Source organism: Somniosus microcephalus, unplaced genomic scaffold, assembly GCF_052327205.1.
Source record: "Somniosus microcephalus isolate GS21.2 unplaced genomic scaffold, FLI_Smic_1.0 unresolved_chr3, whole genome shotgun sequence".
In the NCBI taxonomy this organism is placed as follows: Eukaryota; Metazoa; Chordata; class Chondrichthyes; order Squaliformes; family Somniosidae; genus Somniosus; species Somniosus microcephalus.
Genome location: NW_028225181.1, coordinates 66,136,637 through 66,156,158, shown reverse-complemented (window position 1 = coordinate 66,156,158; position 19,522 = coordinate 66,136,637). Strand labels below are relative to the sequence as shown.

Here is a 19,522-nt window from a genome sequence, read left to right as displayed (position 1 = left end):
CTAAATTTGAGCTTATCCAGCATTCTGCTTCCTGTACCTTTAACTTGCACCAAGTTCCATTCATTCATCACCACTGTGCTTGCTGACCTACACTGGTTCGCAGACCGAGAATGCCTCCGATGTAAAATGTTCATCCTTGTGTTCAAATTATATCATGTCCTTTCCCCTCCCTTTCTCTGTTATCTCCTCAAACTCTCTCTCTTTCACTGACTCAAGCCTCTTGATTATCTTCCCTCCACTCCTTTTGTCCCACCATTTTCAGCTGTGCCTTTAGTCACCAACACCTCAAGCTCTGGAATTACCTCCCTAAACCTCCCCCCGTCTCCACCATCACCTGCTCCTTTAAAACCATCATTAAAAGTTCTGGTCACGCCTCTGAACATCTCCATCCCTTTCGCTTCATCCATTTCATTGATTAAATCTCTGTGAAGTGCCTTGGGAGTTTTTTCATCTTCTTCTTGTTCCCAGGGTGCAGTTTACTTGCACAAGTAACCCAGAATCAGCAGCAGAGCCCTCATCTCACTGGTTGATATTCTGGAAAAGAAAACACGGAATTAGTATAAGAGAGTGCTACGGAGATAAGAGATTGAAGTAAACTTTAAATAGTGAGTGAGACAGGAAATCAGTGGGTATATCTGTGGGTGAGCTCGACCTCTCTCGCGCACTGGGATCCTACAGACAGAGGTGAGCTTTACCTCTCTCCGTCAGTGGGACCATACAGACAGAGGTGAGCCCGACCTCTCTCACTCACTGGACCCTACAGACAGAGGTGAGCTCGACCTCTCTGGCTCACTGAGACCCTACAGAGAGAGGTGAGCTCGACCTCTCTCGCTCACTGTGATCCCTACAGACAGAGGTGTGCTCGACCTCCCTCCTCACTGGGACCCTACAGACGGAGGTGAGCTACACCTCTCTCGCTCACTGGGAGACCTACAGACAGAGGTGAGTTCGAACTCTCTCGCTCACTGGGATCCCTAGAGACAGAGGTGAGCTCGACCTCTCTCGCTCGCTGGGATCCCTACAGACAGAGGTTAGCTCGAGCTCTCTCGCACACTGGGATAGCTACAGACAGAAGTGAGCTCGACCTCTCTCGCTCACTGGGATACCTACAGACGGAGGTGAGCTCGACCTCTCTCGCTCACTGGGATACCTACAGACAGAGGTGAGCTCGACCTCACTCGCTCGCTGGGATCCCTACAGACAGAGGTGAGCTCGACCTTTCTCCCTCTCTGGGACACTACAGACAGAGGTGAGCTCGACCTCTCTCGCTCAGTGGGATACCTACCGACAGAGGTGAGTTCTACCTCTCTCGCTCACTGGGATCCCGAGAGAGAGAGGTGAGCTCGACCTCTCTCGCTCACTGGGATCCCTGCAGACAGAGGTGAGCTCAACCTCTCTCGCTCACTGGACTACCTACAGACAGAGGTGAACTCGACCTCTCTCGCTCACTGGGATACCTACAGACAGAGGTGAGCTCGACCTCTCTCGCTCACTGTGATCCCTACAGACAGAGGTGAGATCGACCTCTCTCGCTCGCTGGAATCCCTACAGACAGAGGTGAGCTCGACCTCTCTCGCTCGCTGGGATCACTACAGACAGAGGTGAGCTCGACCTCACTCACTCACAGGAATCCCTAGAGACAGAGGTGAGCTCGACATCTCTCGCTCGCTGGGATCCCTACAGACAGAGGTGAGCTCGACCTCTTTCGCATACTGGGATACCTAGAGACAGAGGTGAGCTCGACATCTCTCGCTCGCTGGGATCCCTACAGACAGAGGTGAGCTTGACCTCTCTCGCTCACTGGAATCCCTACAGACAGAGGTGAGCTCGACCTCTCTCGCTCGCTGGGATACCTACAGACAGAAGTGAGCTCGACCTCTCTCGCTCGCTGGGATCCTTACAGAAAGAGGTGAGCTCGACCTCTCTCGCACACTGGGATACCTGCAGACAGAGGTGAGCTCGACCTCTCGCTCACTGGGAAATCTACAGACAAAGTTGAGCTCGACCTCTCTCGCACACTGGGATACCTACAGACAGAGGTGAGCTCGACCTCTCTCGCACACTGGGATATCTACAGACAGAGGTGAGCTCGACCTCTCTCGCTCACTGGGATACCTACAGACAGAGTTGAGCTCGACCTCTCTCGCTCGCTGGGATCCCTACAGAGAGATGTGAGCTCGACCTCTCTCGCTCACTGGGATACCTACAGACAGAAGTGAGCTCGACCTCTCTCACTCGCTGGGATCCTTACAGACAGAGGTGAGCTCGACCTCTCTCGCACACTGGGATACCTACAGACAGAGGAGAGCTCGACCTCTCTCGCACACTGGGATACCTACAGACAGAGGTGAGCTCGATCTCTCTCGCTCACTGGCAAATCTACAGACAGAGGTGAGCTCGACCTCTCTCGCACACTGGGATACCTATAGACATAGGTGAGCTCGCCCTCTCTCCCTCACTGGGAAACCTAAAGACAGAGGTGAGCTCGACATCTCTCACTCACTGGGACCCCTACAGACAGAGGTGTGCTCTACCTCACTTTCACACTGGGACCTCTACAGACAGAGGTGAGCTCGACCTCTCTCGCACACTGGGATACGTGCAGACAGAGGTGGGCTCGAGCTCTCTCCCTCACTAGAACCCCACAGACAGAGGTGAGTTCGCCATTTTTCTCTTGCTGGGTCCCCTAAGGACAGAGGTGAGCTCCAGCTCCTTACATGTTCTTGATAAACACCAATTCCTTGACTACAATCCTCCCCGATTTCTCTCTTCAATCTCCAAACCCCCAATGAATAAACCATGTGTGTTCCTGACCTGTCGATTCTCTTCTCCAGGTCTGCTCCAGTCTCCCTTCTAATATTCTAATGCAGGTCTTTACTGAGCCCTGTACCGGCACAGGAGAAGCGGATTACACACAACTGAGTCACTAACTAGCAAGGGACAAACTTTTGAACATGCTCTAAAAGCCCACTCATACCCGAATGCTTACTGGAGTCGCCATAGGTGATGTTGCTGTGTGATTGGCAGCGAGCTCATTTCACCTGCAACCTTCTCAGTCTGAGGTTCAATCTCTTGTGGGAGGCCTCAGACTCAGTGCCAGCTTATCCATCAACACCCAGCACATCGGATTCACGAGTGACAAACAGCAGTGCTGATTGGCTGAAACATTATCATTTATCAATGATCACTAATATGTCAGAATCCCTGCAAATTAAACACTTTTACTGGAATGATTTGAGTTAAACAAATAAATAAGCATCTCTCCTGTGCCCATGAGGACCAGCTGGGCTTTGATGCTGTAGGATAATTTGTATTCAGCTGCCCAGGGTGAAGTCTATGTGGAGATTGTAACGGGGGAGTGTCTGAGCATATTGGAATGTTAATGGGCAGTGAGTGTTAGAGAGAATATTCACAGGACAAATCCCTCAAATTGCAGTTTGGGTCAGTATTGGGGTGATGATGAGAGACAGTATTGGGAGGATGATGAGATACTGTTGGGAAAAGAAAACGGGTCGAAGCGCAAATGATCCAGAAAGACAAAGAGAAGGAGATCCATCTTTATTCTTTCAGCACATCGGGGTTACGACAACGTTGGCTTGTGTAAAGTGGGAGGATGTCGTGTTTGTAAGAGAATGCTCACAGATTGAGAACAATGGACTTTGCATATCAGATGCACAGATGCGATCTACTGATGAGCACAGGTGCACATACAGCAACGTATGCAATAAAGAGTCAGCAGAACGAGAGCTGAAATAATGCTTATGTATCCAGAACAAGCGACATTGTGAGTCCCCTGACCGGAATCCAATGTCCCAGAGACTGACTGCTGTACACCCGCTGACATTGGGAGAGTAAAGGGACTGCAATGGTCTCTGTATTTAAAATAAATGGCAAGCATCACCGAGGGTGCATTTGGCAATGGATTCATGCAGTCTGTACAGCAGATGGGGTTATTGATAGACCACTGCCCAATACTGACCCATTACTGATATGGGAGGGATTTATCCTGTGAATAAACTCTATCTGACGCTCACTGCCCATTAAAGATCCAATATACAAACCCATTGTTCAATACTGACCCATTACTCAAATGGTTGGGATTTGCATCTGGTGTTGGTGTGATGTGTCTCTGAGCCGGTTAGGGTTTCTCTCTGATGTGGGTGGGATCTATCTCTGAAATGGGTGGGGTTTGTCTCAGGAATGGGTCGGAATTTTCTCCGATATGTTTGTGATATATCTCTGATATGGGTGGTATTTTTCTCTGGTATGGATTGGATGTGTCTCTGATATCAGAGGGAATTGTCTCTGATATGGGTGTGATGTGCATCTTATATGGGATGGATTTGCCTCTGATATGTGTGGGATGTGTCTCTGATATGGGTGGGATATGTCCCTGTTATGGGTGGGATTTTTCTGTCCCTACAATCCCCTGTCAGACCGTTAGTCCACTAGGGAGTAAAACTCTTTTAATGTAAGAAATAGGGTGAGAGTACAGAATGTCCAGCCCAAGGATTGCTTTACAGGTGAATAGCGAATACATTTACTCATTCTTGTGTTGTGGGCGTCGCAGGCAAGGCCAGCATTTATTGCCCTTTAGAAGGTGGTGGTGTGCCACCTTCTTGAATCGCTGCAGTCTTCGTGGTGAACGTGTATCCCACAAGGCTGTTAGGGAGGAAGTTCCAGGATTTTGAGCCAGCTACAGTGATGCAACTTCATAATATTTCCAAACCAGAATGGTGTGCGATTTGAAGGTGATGGTGTTTCATGCACCTGCTGCCCTCGTCCTTCTAGGTTGCAGAGTTCGCAGGTTTGGGGGGTGCTGTCGAAATACCCTTGACGAGTTGCTGCAGTGCATCTTGTAGATGGTAAATAATGCAGCCACGGTGCGCCGGTGGTGGAGGGAGTGAATGTTTAAGGTGGTGGATGGGGTGCCACTCAAGATGGCTGCTTTGTCCTGGATGTTGTCGAGCTTCTCGACTGTTGTTGCAGCTGCACTCATCCAAGCAAGTGGATAATATCAAAATCTAATCCTGAACTATGCATTGTAGATAAGGGAAAGTCTTTGGGCAGTCAGGAGGCGATTCACATGCCTCAGAATAATTAGCTTCTGACCTGCGCTTCGTGTCACAGCATATATGTGTCTAGGTCAGTTATGTTTATGGCCTAGGATGTGGAAGGTAGAGGATTCGACAATGGTAATGCAGTTGAATGTCAAGAGGAGTTGGTTAGAATTTCCTGTTGGGGATAGCCATTGCCTGGCACATGTGTGGCATGAAGTTACTTACCACTTATCAGCCCAAGCCTGGACGTTGTTCACGTTTTGCTGCACGTTTTGTCAGGGGACAGTGAGATGAGGCGTGAGATGGGGTGGGGTGAGGCGGTGCGATGGGTGGCGTGGGATGGTGAGATGGCTGGGTTTGGGTAGTGTGATGGGGTGGGCTGGGATGGGATGAATGTGAGGGATGGGTGGGATGAGGGCTGGGTCGGGATGGGGAGAGGGGGTGGGGTGGGATGCGGAGAGGTGTTGAGATGGGTGGGGAGAGGGGGTGGGGTGGGGTTGGGTGAGATTGTGGATGAGAAGCAGTGAGCGGGTGCGATGGGGAAAGGTGGTGGTGTTGGGATGGGTTGAAGCTGTGATGTGAGGTGGCTGAGGAGATGGTCTGAGGGGGTGCGTTGGGATGAGGGGGATGGTTGTGTGGGGTGAGGGGCTGTGGTTGGGTGGGGTGAATATTCCGGTGGGTGGGCTGCGGCAGTGGCATGTGGTGAGTGAGTGGGGTGGGATGAAGAACTGGGGTGGCATGGTCTGCGGGGGTGGGGTGGTTGGGGTGAGAGAGTGGGATGGGGTGCCACAGGGATCAGTGCTGGGGCCTCAACTATTTCCAATCTATATTAATGACTTGGAGTATGGGATTGAGTGTAATGTAATCAAATTTTTGGATGATGCAAAGATAGGTGGAGGACGCTAATAATCACCAAATGGATATAGTTAGGCTAACTGAGTGGGCAAAAATCTAGCAGATGGAGTTTAATGTGGGGAAAATCCGAGGTTATCCACTTTGGTAGGAAAAAGAAAAAAGCAAATTATTATTTGAATAAGGAGAGATTACAAAATGCTGAGGTACAGAGGTTCAGGGGATCCTTGTACATGAATCATAAAACGTTAGCATGCAGGTACAGCAAGTAATTAGAAAGGCAAATGGAGTGTTGGCCTTTATTGAAAAGGTAATGGTGTACAAAAGTAGGGAAATCCTGTTACAAGTAAGCAGGGAGTTGGTAAGTCCACACCTGGAGTACTGCGAACAGTTTTGATCTCCTTATTTAAGGAAGGATATACTTGCATTGGAGGCAGTTCTAAGAAGGTTCACACGGTTGATTCCAGAGCTGAAAGCTGTCTTATGAAGAAAGGTTGAGCAGGTTTGACCTATACTCATTGGAGTTTAGATGAATGACAGGGGTTCTCATTGAAACATATAAGTTTCTATTGGGGCTTGACAGGGTAGATGCAGAGAGGATGTTTCCCCTCGTAGTGGAATCTAGAACTACGGGGCATAATTTGAGAATAAGGGGCACCTTTGTAAATAGGAAAGTAGGAGGAATTTCTTCTCTCATAGGGTCGTGAATCGCCAGAGAGCTGTGGACGCAGGGTCATTGAGTAAATTAAAAGTGGGGACAGACAGATTTTTGAACGATAAGGGAGTCAACTTTTAGTTGTAGGAAAATGGATTGCAAGCCAAGATTGAATGGCGGTGCAGGCTCTTGGGGCCAGATGACCGACTTCTGCTCCTATGTCTTATGCTCTTATTTTCCTATGTTCTTATGAGGGGGTGACGGGATGGGGTGAGGGAGTGGGGTGGTGTGAGTGTGTGGGGTGTGGTGAGAGAGTGGGTTGGGTGGGTGACGGGTTGGGGTGGGGTGGGGTGAAGGCGTGGGGTGGGATAGGGTGAGGGGCTGGATGTGGTGAGGGGGTGGGATGGGGTGTGGAGGTTGGGTTGGGTGAGGTGAGGGGGATGTGTGGATTGGGGTGAGGGGTTGTGGTGTGAAGTGAGAGGTTGGGTTGGGATAGGTGATAATCTGGGGTGAATGGGGTGAGGCGGTGCGATGGGTGAGGGGTTGTGGAGTGATGAAGGGGTCGAGTCGGTGTGGTCAGGTGTGTGGGGTGAATCATGGAAGGGGTGAGGGATTGGTGAGGGATGGGGGTCTAGATTGGTGTGAGGGGGAGAGGTGGGATGGGTTGGAGCGCTGTGGTGGGGTGATGGATTGGGGTTATGGGTTGAAGTGGTCTGGGATGTGGTGGGGGGTGAGGTGGAATGTGTTAAGGGCGTGGGTGGAATCGTGTGATGGGTGGGGTGGGATTTGGTGAGATGTTGGCGTGGCTGGTGTGGGATGTGGTAAGGGGGTGGGGTGGAATTGTGTGAGGGGGTGGGTGGGATGGTGTGAGAGTTTGTGGTCAGTTGTCTGAGGGCGTGGGTTCGAATTGGGTGAGGGGATGGGTTAGGGTTGGGTGAGGGGATGGCCTCTGGTGAGTGGGTGGTTTCGGGTGGGGTGAGTGGGTGGGCTGGGATTTGGTGAGGGGTGTGATGTGTTGAGGGAGTTGGGTGCGGTCAGGGGGTGCGATGTGGTGAGGGGATGTGTTATGGTGCGGTGGTGGGATTCGGTGAGTTGGTGGTTTGGGCTGGGGTGAGTGGGTGTGGTGGGGTGGGGTGGTTGGTCTGGTGGGGTGGGGTGAGGAAGTGGGATGAGGTGGTCGGGTGTGATGGGGTGTGGTGGTGTGGTGGGGTGGGTTGAGGCTGTGGGGAGGGATGGGGTGAGTGGCTGGGGTGTAATGGTGTGAAGGCGTGGGGTGGAATCGGGTGAGGGTTTGGGGTGAGGGAATGGGGTGAGGGGGGTGGCATGTGGTGAGGGGTGGTCTGGGGTGCGGTGAGGTTTTTTGTTCAGATGGGGTGTGTGGATTGGACAAGGTGAGGCAGTGGGTGGGATGGGGTAAGGGGGTGGGGAGGGATGGAGTGAGTGGGTGGGTTGTGGTGAAGGCATCGGAGGTGGTGTGGGGGTGGGGTGGGATGGTTTGAGGGTCTGGGGTGGGTTGAGTGGGTGTGATTTGTTGAGGGGGTGGGATGGGGTGAGGGCCTGGGGTGGGATGGGGTGAGCGTATGTGGTGGGATGGGGTGAGTGGAGGGGATGGGGTGAGTGGGTGGTGTGGGGAGGGGTGAAGGGGTGGGCTTGATGTGTTGAGGTGGTGGGGTGATGTAGGGTGATGCGGTGGTGTGGAATGTGGTGAGGGCATGGGTTGCGGTGAGCGGGTGGTGTGGGATATTGTGAAGGGTTTGTGTGGGATGATGTGAGTGGGTGAGATGGGGTAAGGGGTGGTGTGGAATGGGGAATGTATGTCTCTGGTTTGTTCCCAAGTGACAGGGTCTAGGATTGGTGTTATGGTGTGTGGGTTGGATGGGTTTCGTGTGTGGAGGTTTTGTGTTGTTTAAAAGTGATGTAAATGTGTTTTACATGTCTGTAAATGGGTTTCTAAAAAGTTGTTTTGTAAGGAAAGTTTAATCAGATTGCCCTGCAGTTTGTTAATGTAACACTGGTGATGGGGTTTCTTTATATAGCAGTAATGTCAGTTTTTAGTCTTTGTTTGTTAAGTAGGAAGTTAGATCCTTCAATGTTGATACCTTCACACATTGAGAATCAGACGGTAATTCTAAGGTTGTAACCAACTGTTTGACGAGCTTAACTGGAGACATAGGAAGATAGCAAGAAATAAGCAAAGCTTTTACATAGCTTTATATAGAGCCTCGCGATGTTCAATGTGTTTTGCCGAAGCAAACAAGGAGATATTAGGACTAGTTTTAAAGAACATCTTACAGGAGGTGGTAGAAGCAATGGGTTTTAGGGAGGGAATGGCTGAGATCAGTGCCTAGGCAACCAGGCGCAGGTGGGTGGCTTGGGGAAGTGGACGCCAATGGTGGATTGTTTAAAATTGGTGAGGTGTTCCCAAACTGGACAGAATCGGAGGAATGCAGCGATCTTGGCGGTGCTGGAACAAATGACAGAGATAGTGAGGGTCGAGGGCATGGAGGGGTTTTCAAACAAGGATGAGATTTTGTTTTAATCGAGGTGTTGCCGAACAGTGAGCCAATGCAGATATGATAAGCACCTGCCTGAGAAAGACCAGAGTCTGGAACTGGGCAATTAGGCATGGTCATTGAAGTAAATGCAACTGAGGGATCTGTAGGTACAAGGACAGAATTTAAATCAGTGCTCAATGAAACATTATCCAGGACAGCTCTTGATGTAACTATGAAACAGGCCAATTATCATGCAGAAGGAGTGAGGAGAAGGTTTAAAAGAGGTGCTGGCACTGATACCCTGGATGCAGTTAATATCTGATCAATCTGTACACCGAGCTCGGGGCTGTAACACAGTTCAATTCTCAGGCTAAAACTCGCAAGAGTTAGTCGGAAGCAGTGACTGAAATGTGTATAATTATTGGATGATTAATAAATCCGTGACATCTGCAATTGAGTGTAGACGTCTCAGTCAACGTGGCCGCCACCATGACATAACTAAACCATAATGTACCTGCCCTGGGAGTGTTTGATGGGACAGTGTAGAGGGAGCTTTACTCTGTATCTAACCCGTGCTGTACCTGCCCTGGGAGTGTTTGATGGGACAGTGTAGAGGGAGCTTTAATCTGTATCTAACCCGTGCTGTACCTGCCCTGGGAGTGTTTGATGGGACAGTGTAGAGGGAGCTTTACTCTGTATCTAACCCGTGCTGTACCTGCCCTGGGAGTGTTTGATGGGACAGTGTAGAGGGAGCTTTACTCTGTATCTAACCCGTGCTGTACAATCCCTGGGAGTGTTTGATGGGACAGTGTAGAGGGAGCTTTAATCTGTATCTAACCCGTGCTGTACCTGCCCTGGGAGTGTTTGATGGGACAGTGTAGAGGGAGCTTTAATCTGTATCTAACCCGTGCTGTATCAGCCCTGGGAGTGTTTGATGGGACAGTGTAGAGGGAGCTTTACTCTGTATCTAACCTGCGCTGTACCATCCCTGGGAGTGTTTGATGGGACAGTGTAGGGGGAGCTTTACTCTGTATCTAACCCGTGCTGTACCTGCCCTGGGAGTGTTTGATGGGACAGTGTAGAGGGAGCTTTACTCTGTATCTAACCCGTGCTGTACCTGCCCTGGGAGTGTTTGATGGGACAGTGTAGAGGGAGCTTTACTCTGTATCTAACCCGTGCTGTACAATCCCTGGGAGTGTTTGATGGGACAGTGTAGAGGGAGCTTTAATCTGTATCTAACCCGTGCTGTATCAGCCCTGGGAGTGTTTGATGGGAGAGTGTGGAGGGAGCTTTACTCTGTATCTAACCCGCGCTGTATCAGCCCTGGGAGTGTTTGAAGGGTCATTGTAGAGGGAGCTTTACTCTGTATCTAACCCGCGCTGTACCATCTCTGGGAGTGTTTGATGGGAGAGTGTGGAGGGAGCTTTACTCTGTATCTAACCCGTGCTGTACCAGCCCTGGGAGTGTTTGAAGGGTCATTGTAGAGGGAGCTTTACTCTGTATCTAACCCGCGCTGTACAATCCCTGGGAGTGTTTGATGGGAGAGTGTGGAGGGAGCTTTACTCTGTATCTAACCCGTGCTGTACCAGCCCTGGGAGTGTTTGATGGGATAGTGTAGAGGGAGCTTTACTCTGTATTGAACCCGCGCTGTACCTGCCCTTGGAGTGTTTGCTTGAACAATTTAGAGCGAGCTTTAATCTGGATCTAACCCGTGCTGTACTTTTCCTGGGGATGTTAGAAGGGAGGGTGCAGAAGGAGCTTTACTCTGTATATAGCCCGTGATGTAACTGCTCTCGGAGTGTTGTGGGATAGTTTAGAGGGAGAATTACTCTGTAAGTATCCCGTGCTGTAAATTTCCTGGGAGTGTTAGAAGGGATTGTGTAGAGCGAGCTTTACTCTGTATAGCCCAAGATGTTCCTGCCCGTGGAGCGTTGATGGGACACTGTAGAGGGAGCTTTACTCTTTATCTAACGCTGTTGTACCTGTCCTGGGACTGTTTATGGGATAATGTAGAGCGAGCTTTTTTCTGTATCTAACCCGTGCTGTACATTTATTCGCAGTGTTAGAAGTGAGTGTGTGGAGGGAGCTTTTCTTTGTATATTACCTGCCCCTGCACTGTTGATTGGATAGTATAGAGGGAGCTTGAATCTGTATCTAACCCGTGCTGTACATGTCCTGGGAGTATTCAATGGGAGTGTACAGAGGGAGCTTTACTCAGTGATGCGCTATCAATTACTCATAAAGGACGGTGAGTTAGGAGAGTAACTAAAAGGCTTTTATTAACAAAGAACAGAGCATGCCTCTCGTGGTTGATTGGTTTCCAAGAAGGCAGGGGGCTGCAGAGCAGTCACCTTTATACCTGGGCATGTGGGTGGAGCCAGGGGTGGAGCCAGCTGAGGCATGCATAGATACAACAGTGTGCAACAACAACAACAACGGTGAACAACAATAACAGTGGTTTACCACATTCACCTCTTGTTTAAAATTGAGTCCGACGGGGTGAAGTGTACTAAAGGTTCGTGTAAGTAAGTCTATCAGGTGGCCTTGTATGTCGTCCCGATCGTCGTGGTGGCGGCGGTGATGGTGCAGCATCCAACGTTGAATCTGGCGTCTCATTGAGTGGTTCGGTGGTCAATGACGGGTCCTGGGGCTGCGGCATGCCGTCTACAGGGGTTGGATTGTGGGCAGTGGTGGATGGCAATGGTAGTGTTTCAGGGGCACCCGAAGGTGCGAGGTCTCGTATGGAGACTGTGTCCTCCCGCCCGTCCGGGTACGCCACGTAAGCATACTGGGGGTTGGCGTGGAGGAGGCTCACCCTCTCGACCTGGGGGTCCATTTTATGGGACCTCACGTGCTTCCGCAGTAGGACGGGTCCTGGAGACGTCAGCCATGTCGGTAGCGAGGTCCCCGATGTGGACTTCCTGGGGACAGTGAACATTTTTTCATGGGGGTTGGCATTGGTGGCCGTACAAAGCAGTGACCGAATGGAGTGGAGCGCCGCAGGGAGGACCTCCTGCCAGCGAGAGATCAGAAGGCCCTTAGATCTTAAGTTTAAGAGGACAGCCTTCCAAACCGTCGTGTTCTCTCTTTCCACCTGGCCGTTCCCCCGGGGGTTGTAGCTGGTGGTTCTGCTTGTAGCAATACCTCTCGTGAGCAGGTAATGATGGAGTTCGTCGCTCATAAAGGATGAGCCCCGGTCGCTGTGGATATAGCTAGGGAAGCCGAACAAGGCGAAAAGGTCATTCAGACATTTAATGACCGTGGTACTGGTCATGTCTGGGCAAGGGATGGCAAACGGGAAACGGGAGTACTCATCAATTATGTTGAGGAAGTATACGTTGCGGTCAGAGGAGGTGAGGGGCCCTTTAAAATCGATGCTCAGGCGCTCGAAGGGGCGAGTGGCCTTGATCAGGCTTGCTCTGTCTGGCCTGTAAAAATGCGGTTTGCACCCGGCACAGATTTGGCAGTTCCTGGTCATGGTCCTGACCTCCTCGATGGAGATGGGCAGGTTACGGGATTTGATGAAATGGAAGAACCTGGTGACCCCCGGGTGGCAGAGGTCATTGTGAAGGGTCTGCAGTCTATCAACCTGCGCGTTGGCGCATGTACCACGTGATAGGGCATCTGGGGGCTCATTGAGTTTCCCGGGCCGGTACAAGATATCGTAATTGTAGGTGCAGAGTTCAATTCTCCACCTCAAGATCTTGTCGTTCTTTATTTTGCCCCTCTGCTTATTATTAAACATAAAAGCTACTGAACGCTGGTCAGTGAGCAGGGTAAATCGTTTTCCGGCCAGGTAATGCCTACAATGTCGCACCGCTTCCACAATGGCCTGGACCTCCTTTTCGACAGAGGAGTGTCGAATCTCGGGGCCCTGGAGGGTCCTTGAGAAAAAGGATACGGGTCTCCCCACCTGGTTAAGGGTTGCAGCTAGGGCGAAGTCGGATGCGTCGCTCTCCACTTGGAAAGGGATGGACTCATCCACTGCGTGCATTGTGGCCTTCGCAATATCTCTTTTTATGAGAGTGAAGGCTGCACATGCCTCTGCTTTCAGGGGGAAGGAGGTGGACTTGATGAGGGGTCTGGCTTTGTCCGCATAGTTGGGCACCCACTGAGCATAGTAAGAGAAAAACCCTAGGCATCTCTTCAGTGCTTTTTGGCAGTGGGGGAGGGGGAGCTCCATAAGGGGGCACATTCTGTCGGGGTCGGGGCCGATGACTCCGTTCTCCACTATGCAGCCAAGAATGGCGAGGCGCGTGGTGCGAAACATACATTTATCCTTGTTGTATGTTAGATTCAGCCGCTGGGCCGTACGGAGGAATTTCTCTAGGTTAACGTCATGGTCCTGCTGGTCGTGGCCGCAGATGGTGACGTTGCCTAGATAGGGGAAGGTGGCCTGCAGCGCGTTCTGGTAAACCATTCGGTCCATCTCCCTTTGGAAGACCGAAACCCCGTTGGTGACGCCGAAGGGGACTCGGAGGAACTGGTAGAGATGACCGTCAGCTTCAAAAGCTGTGTACTGGCGGTCCTCAGCCCTGATGGGGAGCTGGTAGTATGCCGACTTCAGATCAATCGTCGAGAACACCCGGTATTGTGCTATCTGATTGACCATGTCAGATATGCGGGGGAGTGGGTATGCATCTAACTGGTTGCAGCGATTGATCGTCTGGCTGTAGTCAATAACTAGGCCCTGTTTTTTGCCAGTCTTCACTGCCACCACTTGTGCTCGCCATGGGCTAGTGCTACCCTCAATAATCCCTTCCTTCAGGAGTCTTGCTACTTCGGATTTAATGAAGCTCCTATCCCCGGCACTGTACCACCTGCTTTTGGTAGCGATGGGATTACAGTCGCGGGTGAGGTTAGCGAACAAGGGGGGGGGAGCTTAAGCGTGGAGAGGCTGCAAATGGTGCATGGCGGGCGATTTAAAAGCTGCTGGCTGCAGACTGTGAGTGGGGGGAGGGGTCCGTCGTACGCTAATGTGACACTTTTAAGGTGGCACTGAAAATCCAACTCCAGTAGAACGGCAGCGCAGAGATGGGGCAGGGCAAGAAGTTTAAAATTTTTGTATTCTGTGCCCCTTACTGAAAGGGTCACTACACAATAGCCACCGACGTCTGCTGAATGGGATTTGGAAGCCATAGAGATCCGATGGCGCGTTGGCAGGGCCGGGAGAGAGTAACTGCGCACCATATTGGGGTGGATAAAGCTCTCCATGCTCCCGCTGTCGAAAAGTCAGGTAGTGGCGCGGCCGTTTAACATAATGTCCATCATGGACCTGGACAGTTGGTGAGGGAGAGATTGGCCCAGCGTCACGGAGGCCAGCGTATGGTCGAGCGAGTCACTGTGGTCACCAGACGAGGCGGTGGTTGGGTCCGGGTCACCCGCGATTGGAGTTGGAGGCGTCCAAGATGGCGGACAAAATGGCTGCGCCCATGATCCTGATCCCCATGCGGCTGGAGGTGTCCAAGATGGCAGACAAGATGGCTGCCCCCACGGTTCACACGCGGCGTTGCTGGCGTTAGCGGTTTTACCATTGCAGGCGCTGACGTAGTGTCCTATCTTCCCGCAGCCAGAGCAGGTAGCGTTTTTCGCCGGGCAGCGTGCTCTGGGGTGTTTTGCCTGGCCACAAAAGTAACATTTCGGGCCCTTGGACATCGCTGCAGCAGTTGGTGCCGGGGGTGGTGGTCCCATGACCCAAGGTTGCACCGTTCACGGTGCGGAGCGGTTAGGGGAGAATGCGTCCATATTCCGGTGGGTCGCATCTGGCGAGAGCCCGAGGGACACTGCCTTCTTCAGGTCGATTTCGCCCTTCTCCAACAGTCTCTGCCGGGAGTAGTCGGATTTGAGGCTCGCAACGAACTCATCTCGGATAAGTCCCTCCGCGTGTGTCGCGGCCGATAACTCTTTCCAATCGCAGGCTCGGCCGAGTATCTGTAGTGCCCGTAGGATTGCCTCCACCGATTCCCCGGACTGCTGTTTGCGGGATCTCAGGAGGTGTCTGGCATAAACCGTATTCACCGGGCGTGTGTATTGTCCTTTTAGCAGATCGATAGCCGCCGCGTAGGTAGTCGTGTCCTGGATGAGCGTGTAGACTTGGTGGCCCACCTTGGAGGCCAGGATTTTTAGTTTGTTTCCATCTAGTGTCACGGCTGAGGCTTCCAGGTAAGCTTCGAAGCAACGCAGCTATTGTGCGAACTTGGTAGATGAACCCGCCTCTTGAGGGTCTAGGTCCAGGCATGTTGGTCTGAGGGTATGCAGCAGCGCCTGCTGCTCAGCGTTTGGTGCCGTCATTTGCTGCAGCGCCTGCTGCTCAGCATTTGGTGCCGACATTTTGTTTTTTTTAATAAAATTGATGCGTTATCAATTGCTCATAAAATACGGAGAGTTAGGAGAGTAATTAAAAGGCTTTTATTAACAAGGAACAGAGCATGCCTCTCGTGGTTGACTGGTTTCCAAGAAGGCAGGTGGCTGCAGAGCAGTCACCTTTATACCTGGGCATGTGGGTGGAGCCAGGGGCGGAGCCAGCTGAGGCATGCATAGATACAACAGTGTGCAACAACAACAACAAAGGTGAACAACAATAACAGTGGTTTACCACACTCAGTATATAGCCCGTGAAGTAACTGCTCTTGGAGTGTTGATGGGTCAGCGTAGAGGGAGCTTTACTCTGTATCTAACCCGTGCTGTACAGTTCCTGGAAGTGTTAGATGGGAGTGTGCAGAGGGAGCTTTAATCTGTATCTAGCATGGGCTGTACATGCGATAGGAGTGTTTGATGGGATGGTGTCGAGGGCACTTTACTCTGTGTCTAACCCGTGCTGTACTTGCCCTGGGAGTGTTTGATGGGATGGTGTCGAGGGCACTTTACTCTGTGTCTCACCCGTGCTGTACCTGCCCTAGGAGTGTTTGATTGGACAGTGTAGATGAGCTTGACTCTGTAACTAACCTGTGATTAATAAAGGATTATAAAAGTTTATAAAGTGTTATAAAATGGTACATAGATTTATAAAGAGATATAAATAGATAGATAAATAAATAGGTTTTAAAGGTTTATATCGAATTATAAGGACAGCATGGAGGTCCTGCCTATTCTATATGTGGAGAGCGACCGGCAGGCAGTGAGCTAGCAGTGGGTGGTTGGGTGGACACGCTGCCTGGTGCTGGGCTGCTCGGCCTCATGCAGGTTGCACAGGCCCGAGCCGGGACACTTCCTCTCGCTGCTCACTCCCAAGTTAAGTAAAGCTCCAGCTGCTGTGCCCTGCGGATGCTGTCACACACTTGGCATCGCTTCCGTGAAGCGAAAACATCAATGGCGTCAATGCGCCAGCTGGGTATAGGCCCCGACAGCCACCATCTTTGTACAGGGCGGGGGGGACGATGTCCCGCTACATTGTTCATTGAGCAGCGCCACCATTTTTGTCTAGGGCAAGGCGGCCGCCATCTTGGTGCAGGCGGGAGTTGCGCTGCTTCAGGCGGTGCGTTGGTGTTGGCTATCTTTGTCAAGGGCACTGGTGCCTTTCCAGATGGGGCCTGCCAGATGACAGCGCCCATCACAGGGAGCCCAGTGCAGACAGTGTGTGAGTGAGCATGTTAATGTCCCAGATCACTGGGCCCCCTGATGGGGGAGCACGGCTTGCCAAAATATCAGGCCTAGGAATCTCTCAGGCTACAAATTACCCACTTTTTCTCATCCTTTAATGAATTTTACAATCAGAGTAAAGGGATATTTCCCCACATTCTTCAACTGCTCTCTGAACTTAGTCTGGGTCATGGCATAAATCGCAGTATTTGTGCAGCAACTCAGCAACTGGAGCATGAATCCCATTTCTTGTACATAAACAGGTAGACGTACAGATCTATACCCCAATTCCCACATCCGGTACCATATAGAATACACCATAAACACTGCCCATAACAGGATGAAATTGCCCGAGATAACAAGCAGTAAAATGATGGACTTCCTGCGGCTCTCCATCTCTTGGTCTCTGGGACCCTCCCCACTTCTGGGACCCCGGAGTCTCCTGCGGGCTCTGCCAGACACTAAAATGTGTCTGACAGTGAGAGCATTGAGCAGCAGAATCACCACAAATGGGATCCCCGGATTTAGAATGTGATGAAGGAACTCGATTGCAACCCAAATCGGTGAATACCAAACATCGATTATTATAAAGCAAAACCAGGGGTAGTTCACAAGCGCATATTTATACATTAACATAAAATACCAGATGATGTTCTTTAAACAGCCCAGCACAGTCACTGTTCCCAGAACCACAGCCGCTGTTTTCTCGGTGCAATATGTTGTTTTCATCTTCTGGCAACAAATGGCAACATATCGATCAAAGGTGAAAGTGACGGTGAACCAGACCGAACAGTCTGTGGCTGCAAAAAGCAGGACGCCATGGATATTACACACGGGGATGGACGCCACAAAGCTAAACTGTTCCCTATAAACAATCGGAATGTGCCTTAATATCAGGTCGAGGATGATGACCAGTAGATCCGCCGCTGCCATAGCCACCAAGTAGCGTGTGACACATTTGGAGAGACCACACTTTCCCCGAGACAGGATCACAATCGTCACTAAATTAACTGTGAGGAAGGAAGTTAAACAGAGAAATTATACATCAGGCTGGGAGCAAAAACAGCAGTTTGTTGTAATTCGGGGTGAAATCTGCAACTTATAATCGACATTCAATGATATAATCTAATTAAATTACCTCTGGGGCTGAATACAGGGTTTAATTTAAGAATAATTGGGAATACATTGTGGAATCAAGAAATGAAATGGGAATAAATACATACATCAGGAAAGTTACAGATGTTTGATCAATGAGAGATCAATCGATCTACATTTAGCTCAGCAGACAAAAGTATTACTAGGGGTACCAGAGACAGAAAGGACCAGAAACTGTCCAAAAGCCTTCGTGTCCCGGGATCAATCAGCATTTGGAGCGGTGCAATTCGCTTCTGTCCCCCTGTGTTAGGGAGGGGGAAATCCCACTTGCATTCCGGCTCCTGATTAGAATAGCCATTATGTTTCCAACTGAAGATGAATGCAACAGCAAAATACAGAAACTGCAACCGTGACATGCAATAATTACACGCATTTTTATTTAAAATGTACAGATGCTAAGATAATAAATCCAAATGACTGCAGTTAAAAAGATAACTGGGCTGTAAGAAATGTGTTAAAGATTGAGTTTTCTGCATTTTTTAAAAATGCACAAATTTTAGATGATTGAATTGAAGATTTTCAAAATAACATTGCAAAGAGTGGACTCTGAATTAAAATAAATAGTTATAATTGAACAGGCAATGTCTCATTAAGTGCATTTATTAGCATGGAATCAATGAATTAACCACAAAAGCAACTTATCACCGAATGTGTTTGTAAAGTATCTGAACAGAAATGAAAGAGATTTAACCTTGTACTTTGTCACCTGATGGTTTGCAACTTTTGCAGTGAATAGTAGATGCGAAGATGGCAAAGGATTTCCTTATCCTCAGTAATTCAGTTACTAATCTGGAATTGTTTATCTTGAAGTACAGCAAGAGGTAACGGAGAATCATTCTGGGTCTCACTGACCGATCCAGTAAACTGTGCCAGACGGGCATGGTATGCAATTATAAATTCAAAACAGAGATTGGAAATAGATAGCATGTGTATGACATCTGCTAGGATTTGTTCCTGTGATTCTGTGTAACTACCTACACCGAGCATTAGGTGAAAACAAAAGCAAAATTCGACGGACACTGTAAATCTGAAATAAACATATTGAAACTGGCTGAATGAACATTTTGCGAGAATGTAAATTATGTTTGTAATCCTATTCGAACCATCAGAAGCAGTGTCACTAATGCAGAACTGGAGATGGTGGGAAACTGACTGGAACTGAATGATTAGCGGATATTTCAGACATTTGAAGATGTTGATGTGATCTGCCAGGGTTTGTTCCTGTGACTCTGTGTAAGTAAACATACCGACCATTAAGTGAACACAAAAGCAAAATATTGCGGATGCTGGAAATCTGAAACAAAAATAGAAAATGCTGGAAATACTCAGCGGGTCAGACATTTGTGGAGAGAGAAAGAGAATGAACGTTTCAGGTCGATGACCTTTCGCCATTAGGTGGAAAATGTCGTAAACCAAGGCAACATTCTTCTGATCTGTTACAAATGTTCGGTGGAGAAAACAGACTGAAATTCGTTAAATAAAGAGTCTCCTCCAATATTATTGCCTGAGTTGAATATAGCAAATTTGAATCTTGGTAACACCGTATCACTTTCAGTATCAATAGCCAACAGCAGCTTGGATGGGCTGGGGAAAGACAACGAGAGAAATAGTGTTAAACATTATTTACAGAATTAATACAGACACTTGCCAGGAATACCAATGCGGGGGGCTGGGGGGGACTGGGGGAGTAAATGACAAGAACAGTAATTCAGTGAAACATCGATTAT

At 49.8% G+C, this 19,522-nt stretch overlaps 1 protein-coding gene across 1 annotated transcript; it reads right to left on the bottom strand.

The window, feature by feature from the left end:
• Nucleotides 1-15,454: 15,454 nt before the first annotated feature.
• LOC147091817 (uncharacterized) lies at nucleotides 15,455-18,382 on the bottom strand. Its single transcript, XM_085976569.1, has one exon. The coding sequence runs from the start codon at nucleotides 17,571-17,573 to the stop codon at nucleotides 16,749-16,751; it is 825 nt and encodes a 274-aa protein (XP_085832695.1). The 5' UTR covers nucleotides 17,574-18,382; the 3' UTR covers nucleotides 15,455-16,748.
• Nucleotides 18,383-19,522: the final 1,140 nt, after the last annotated feature.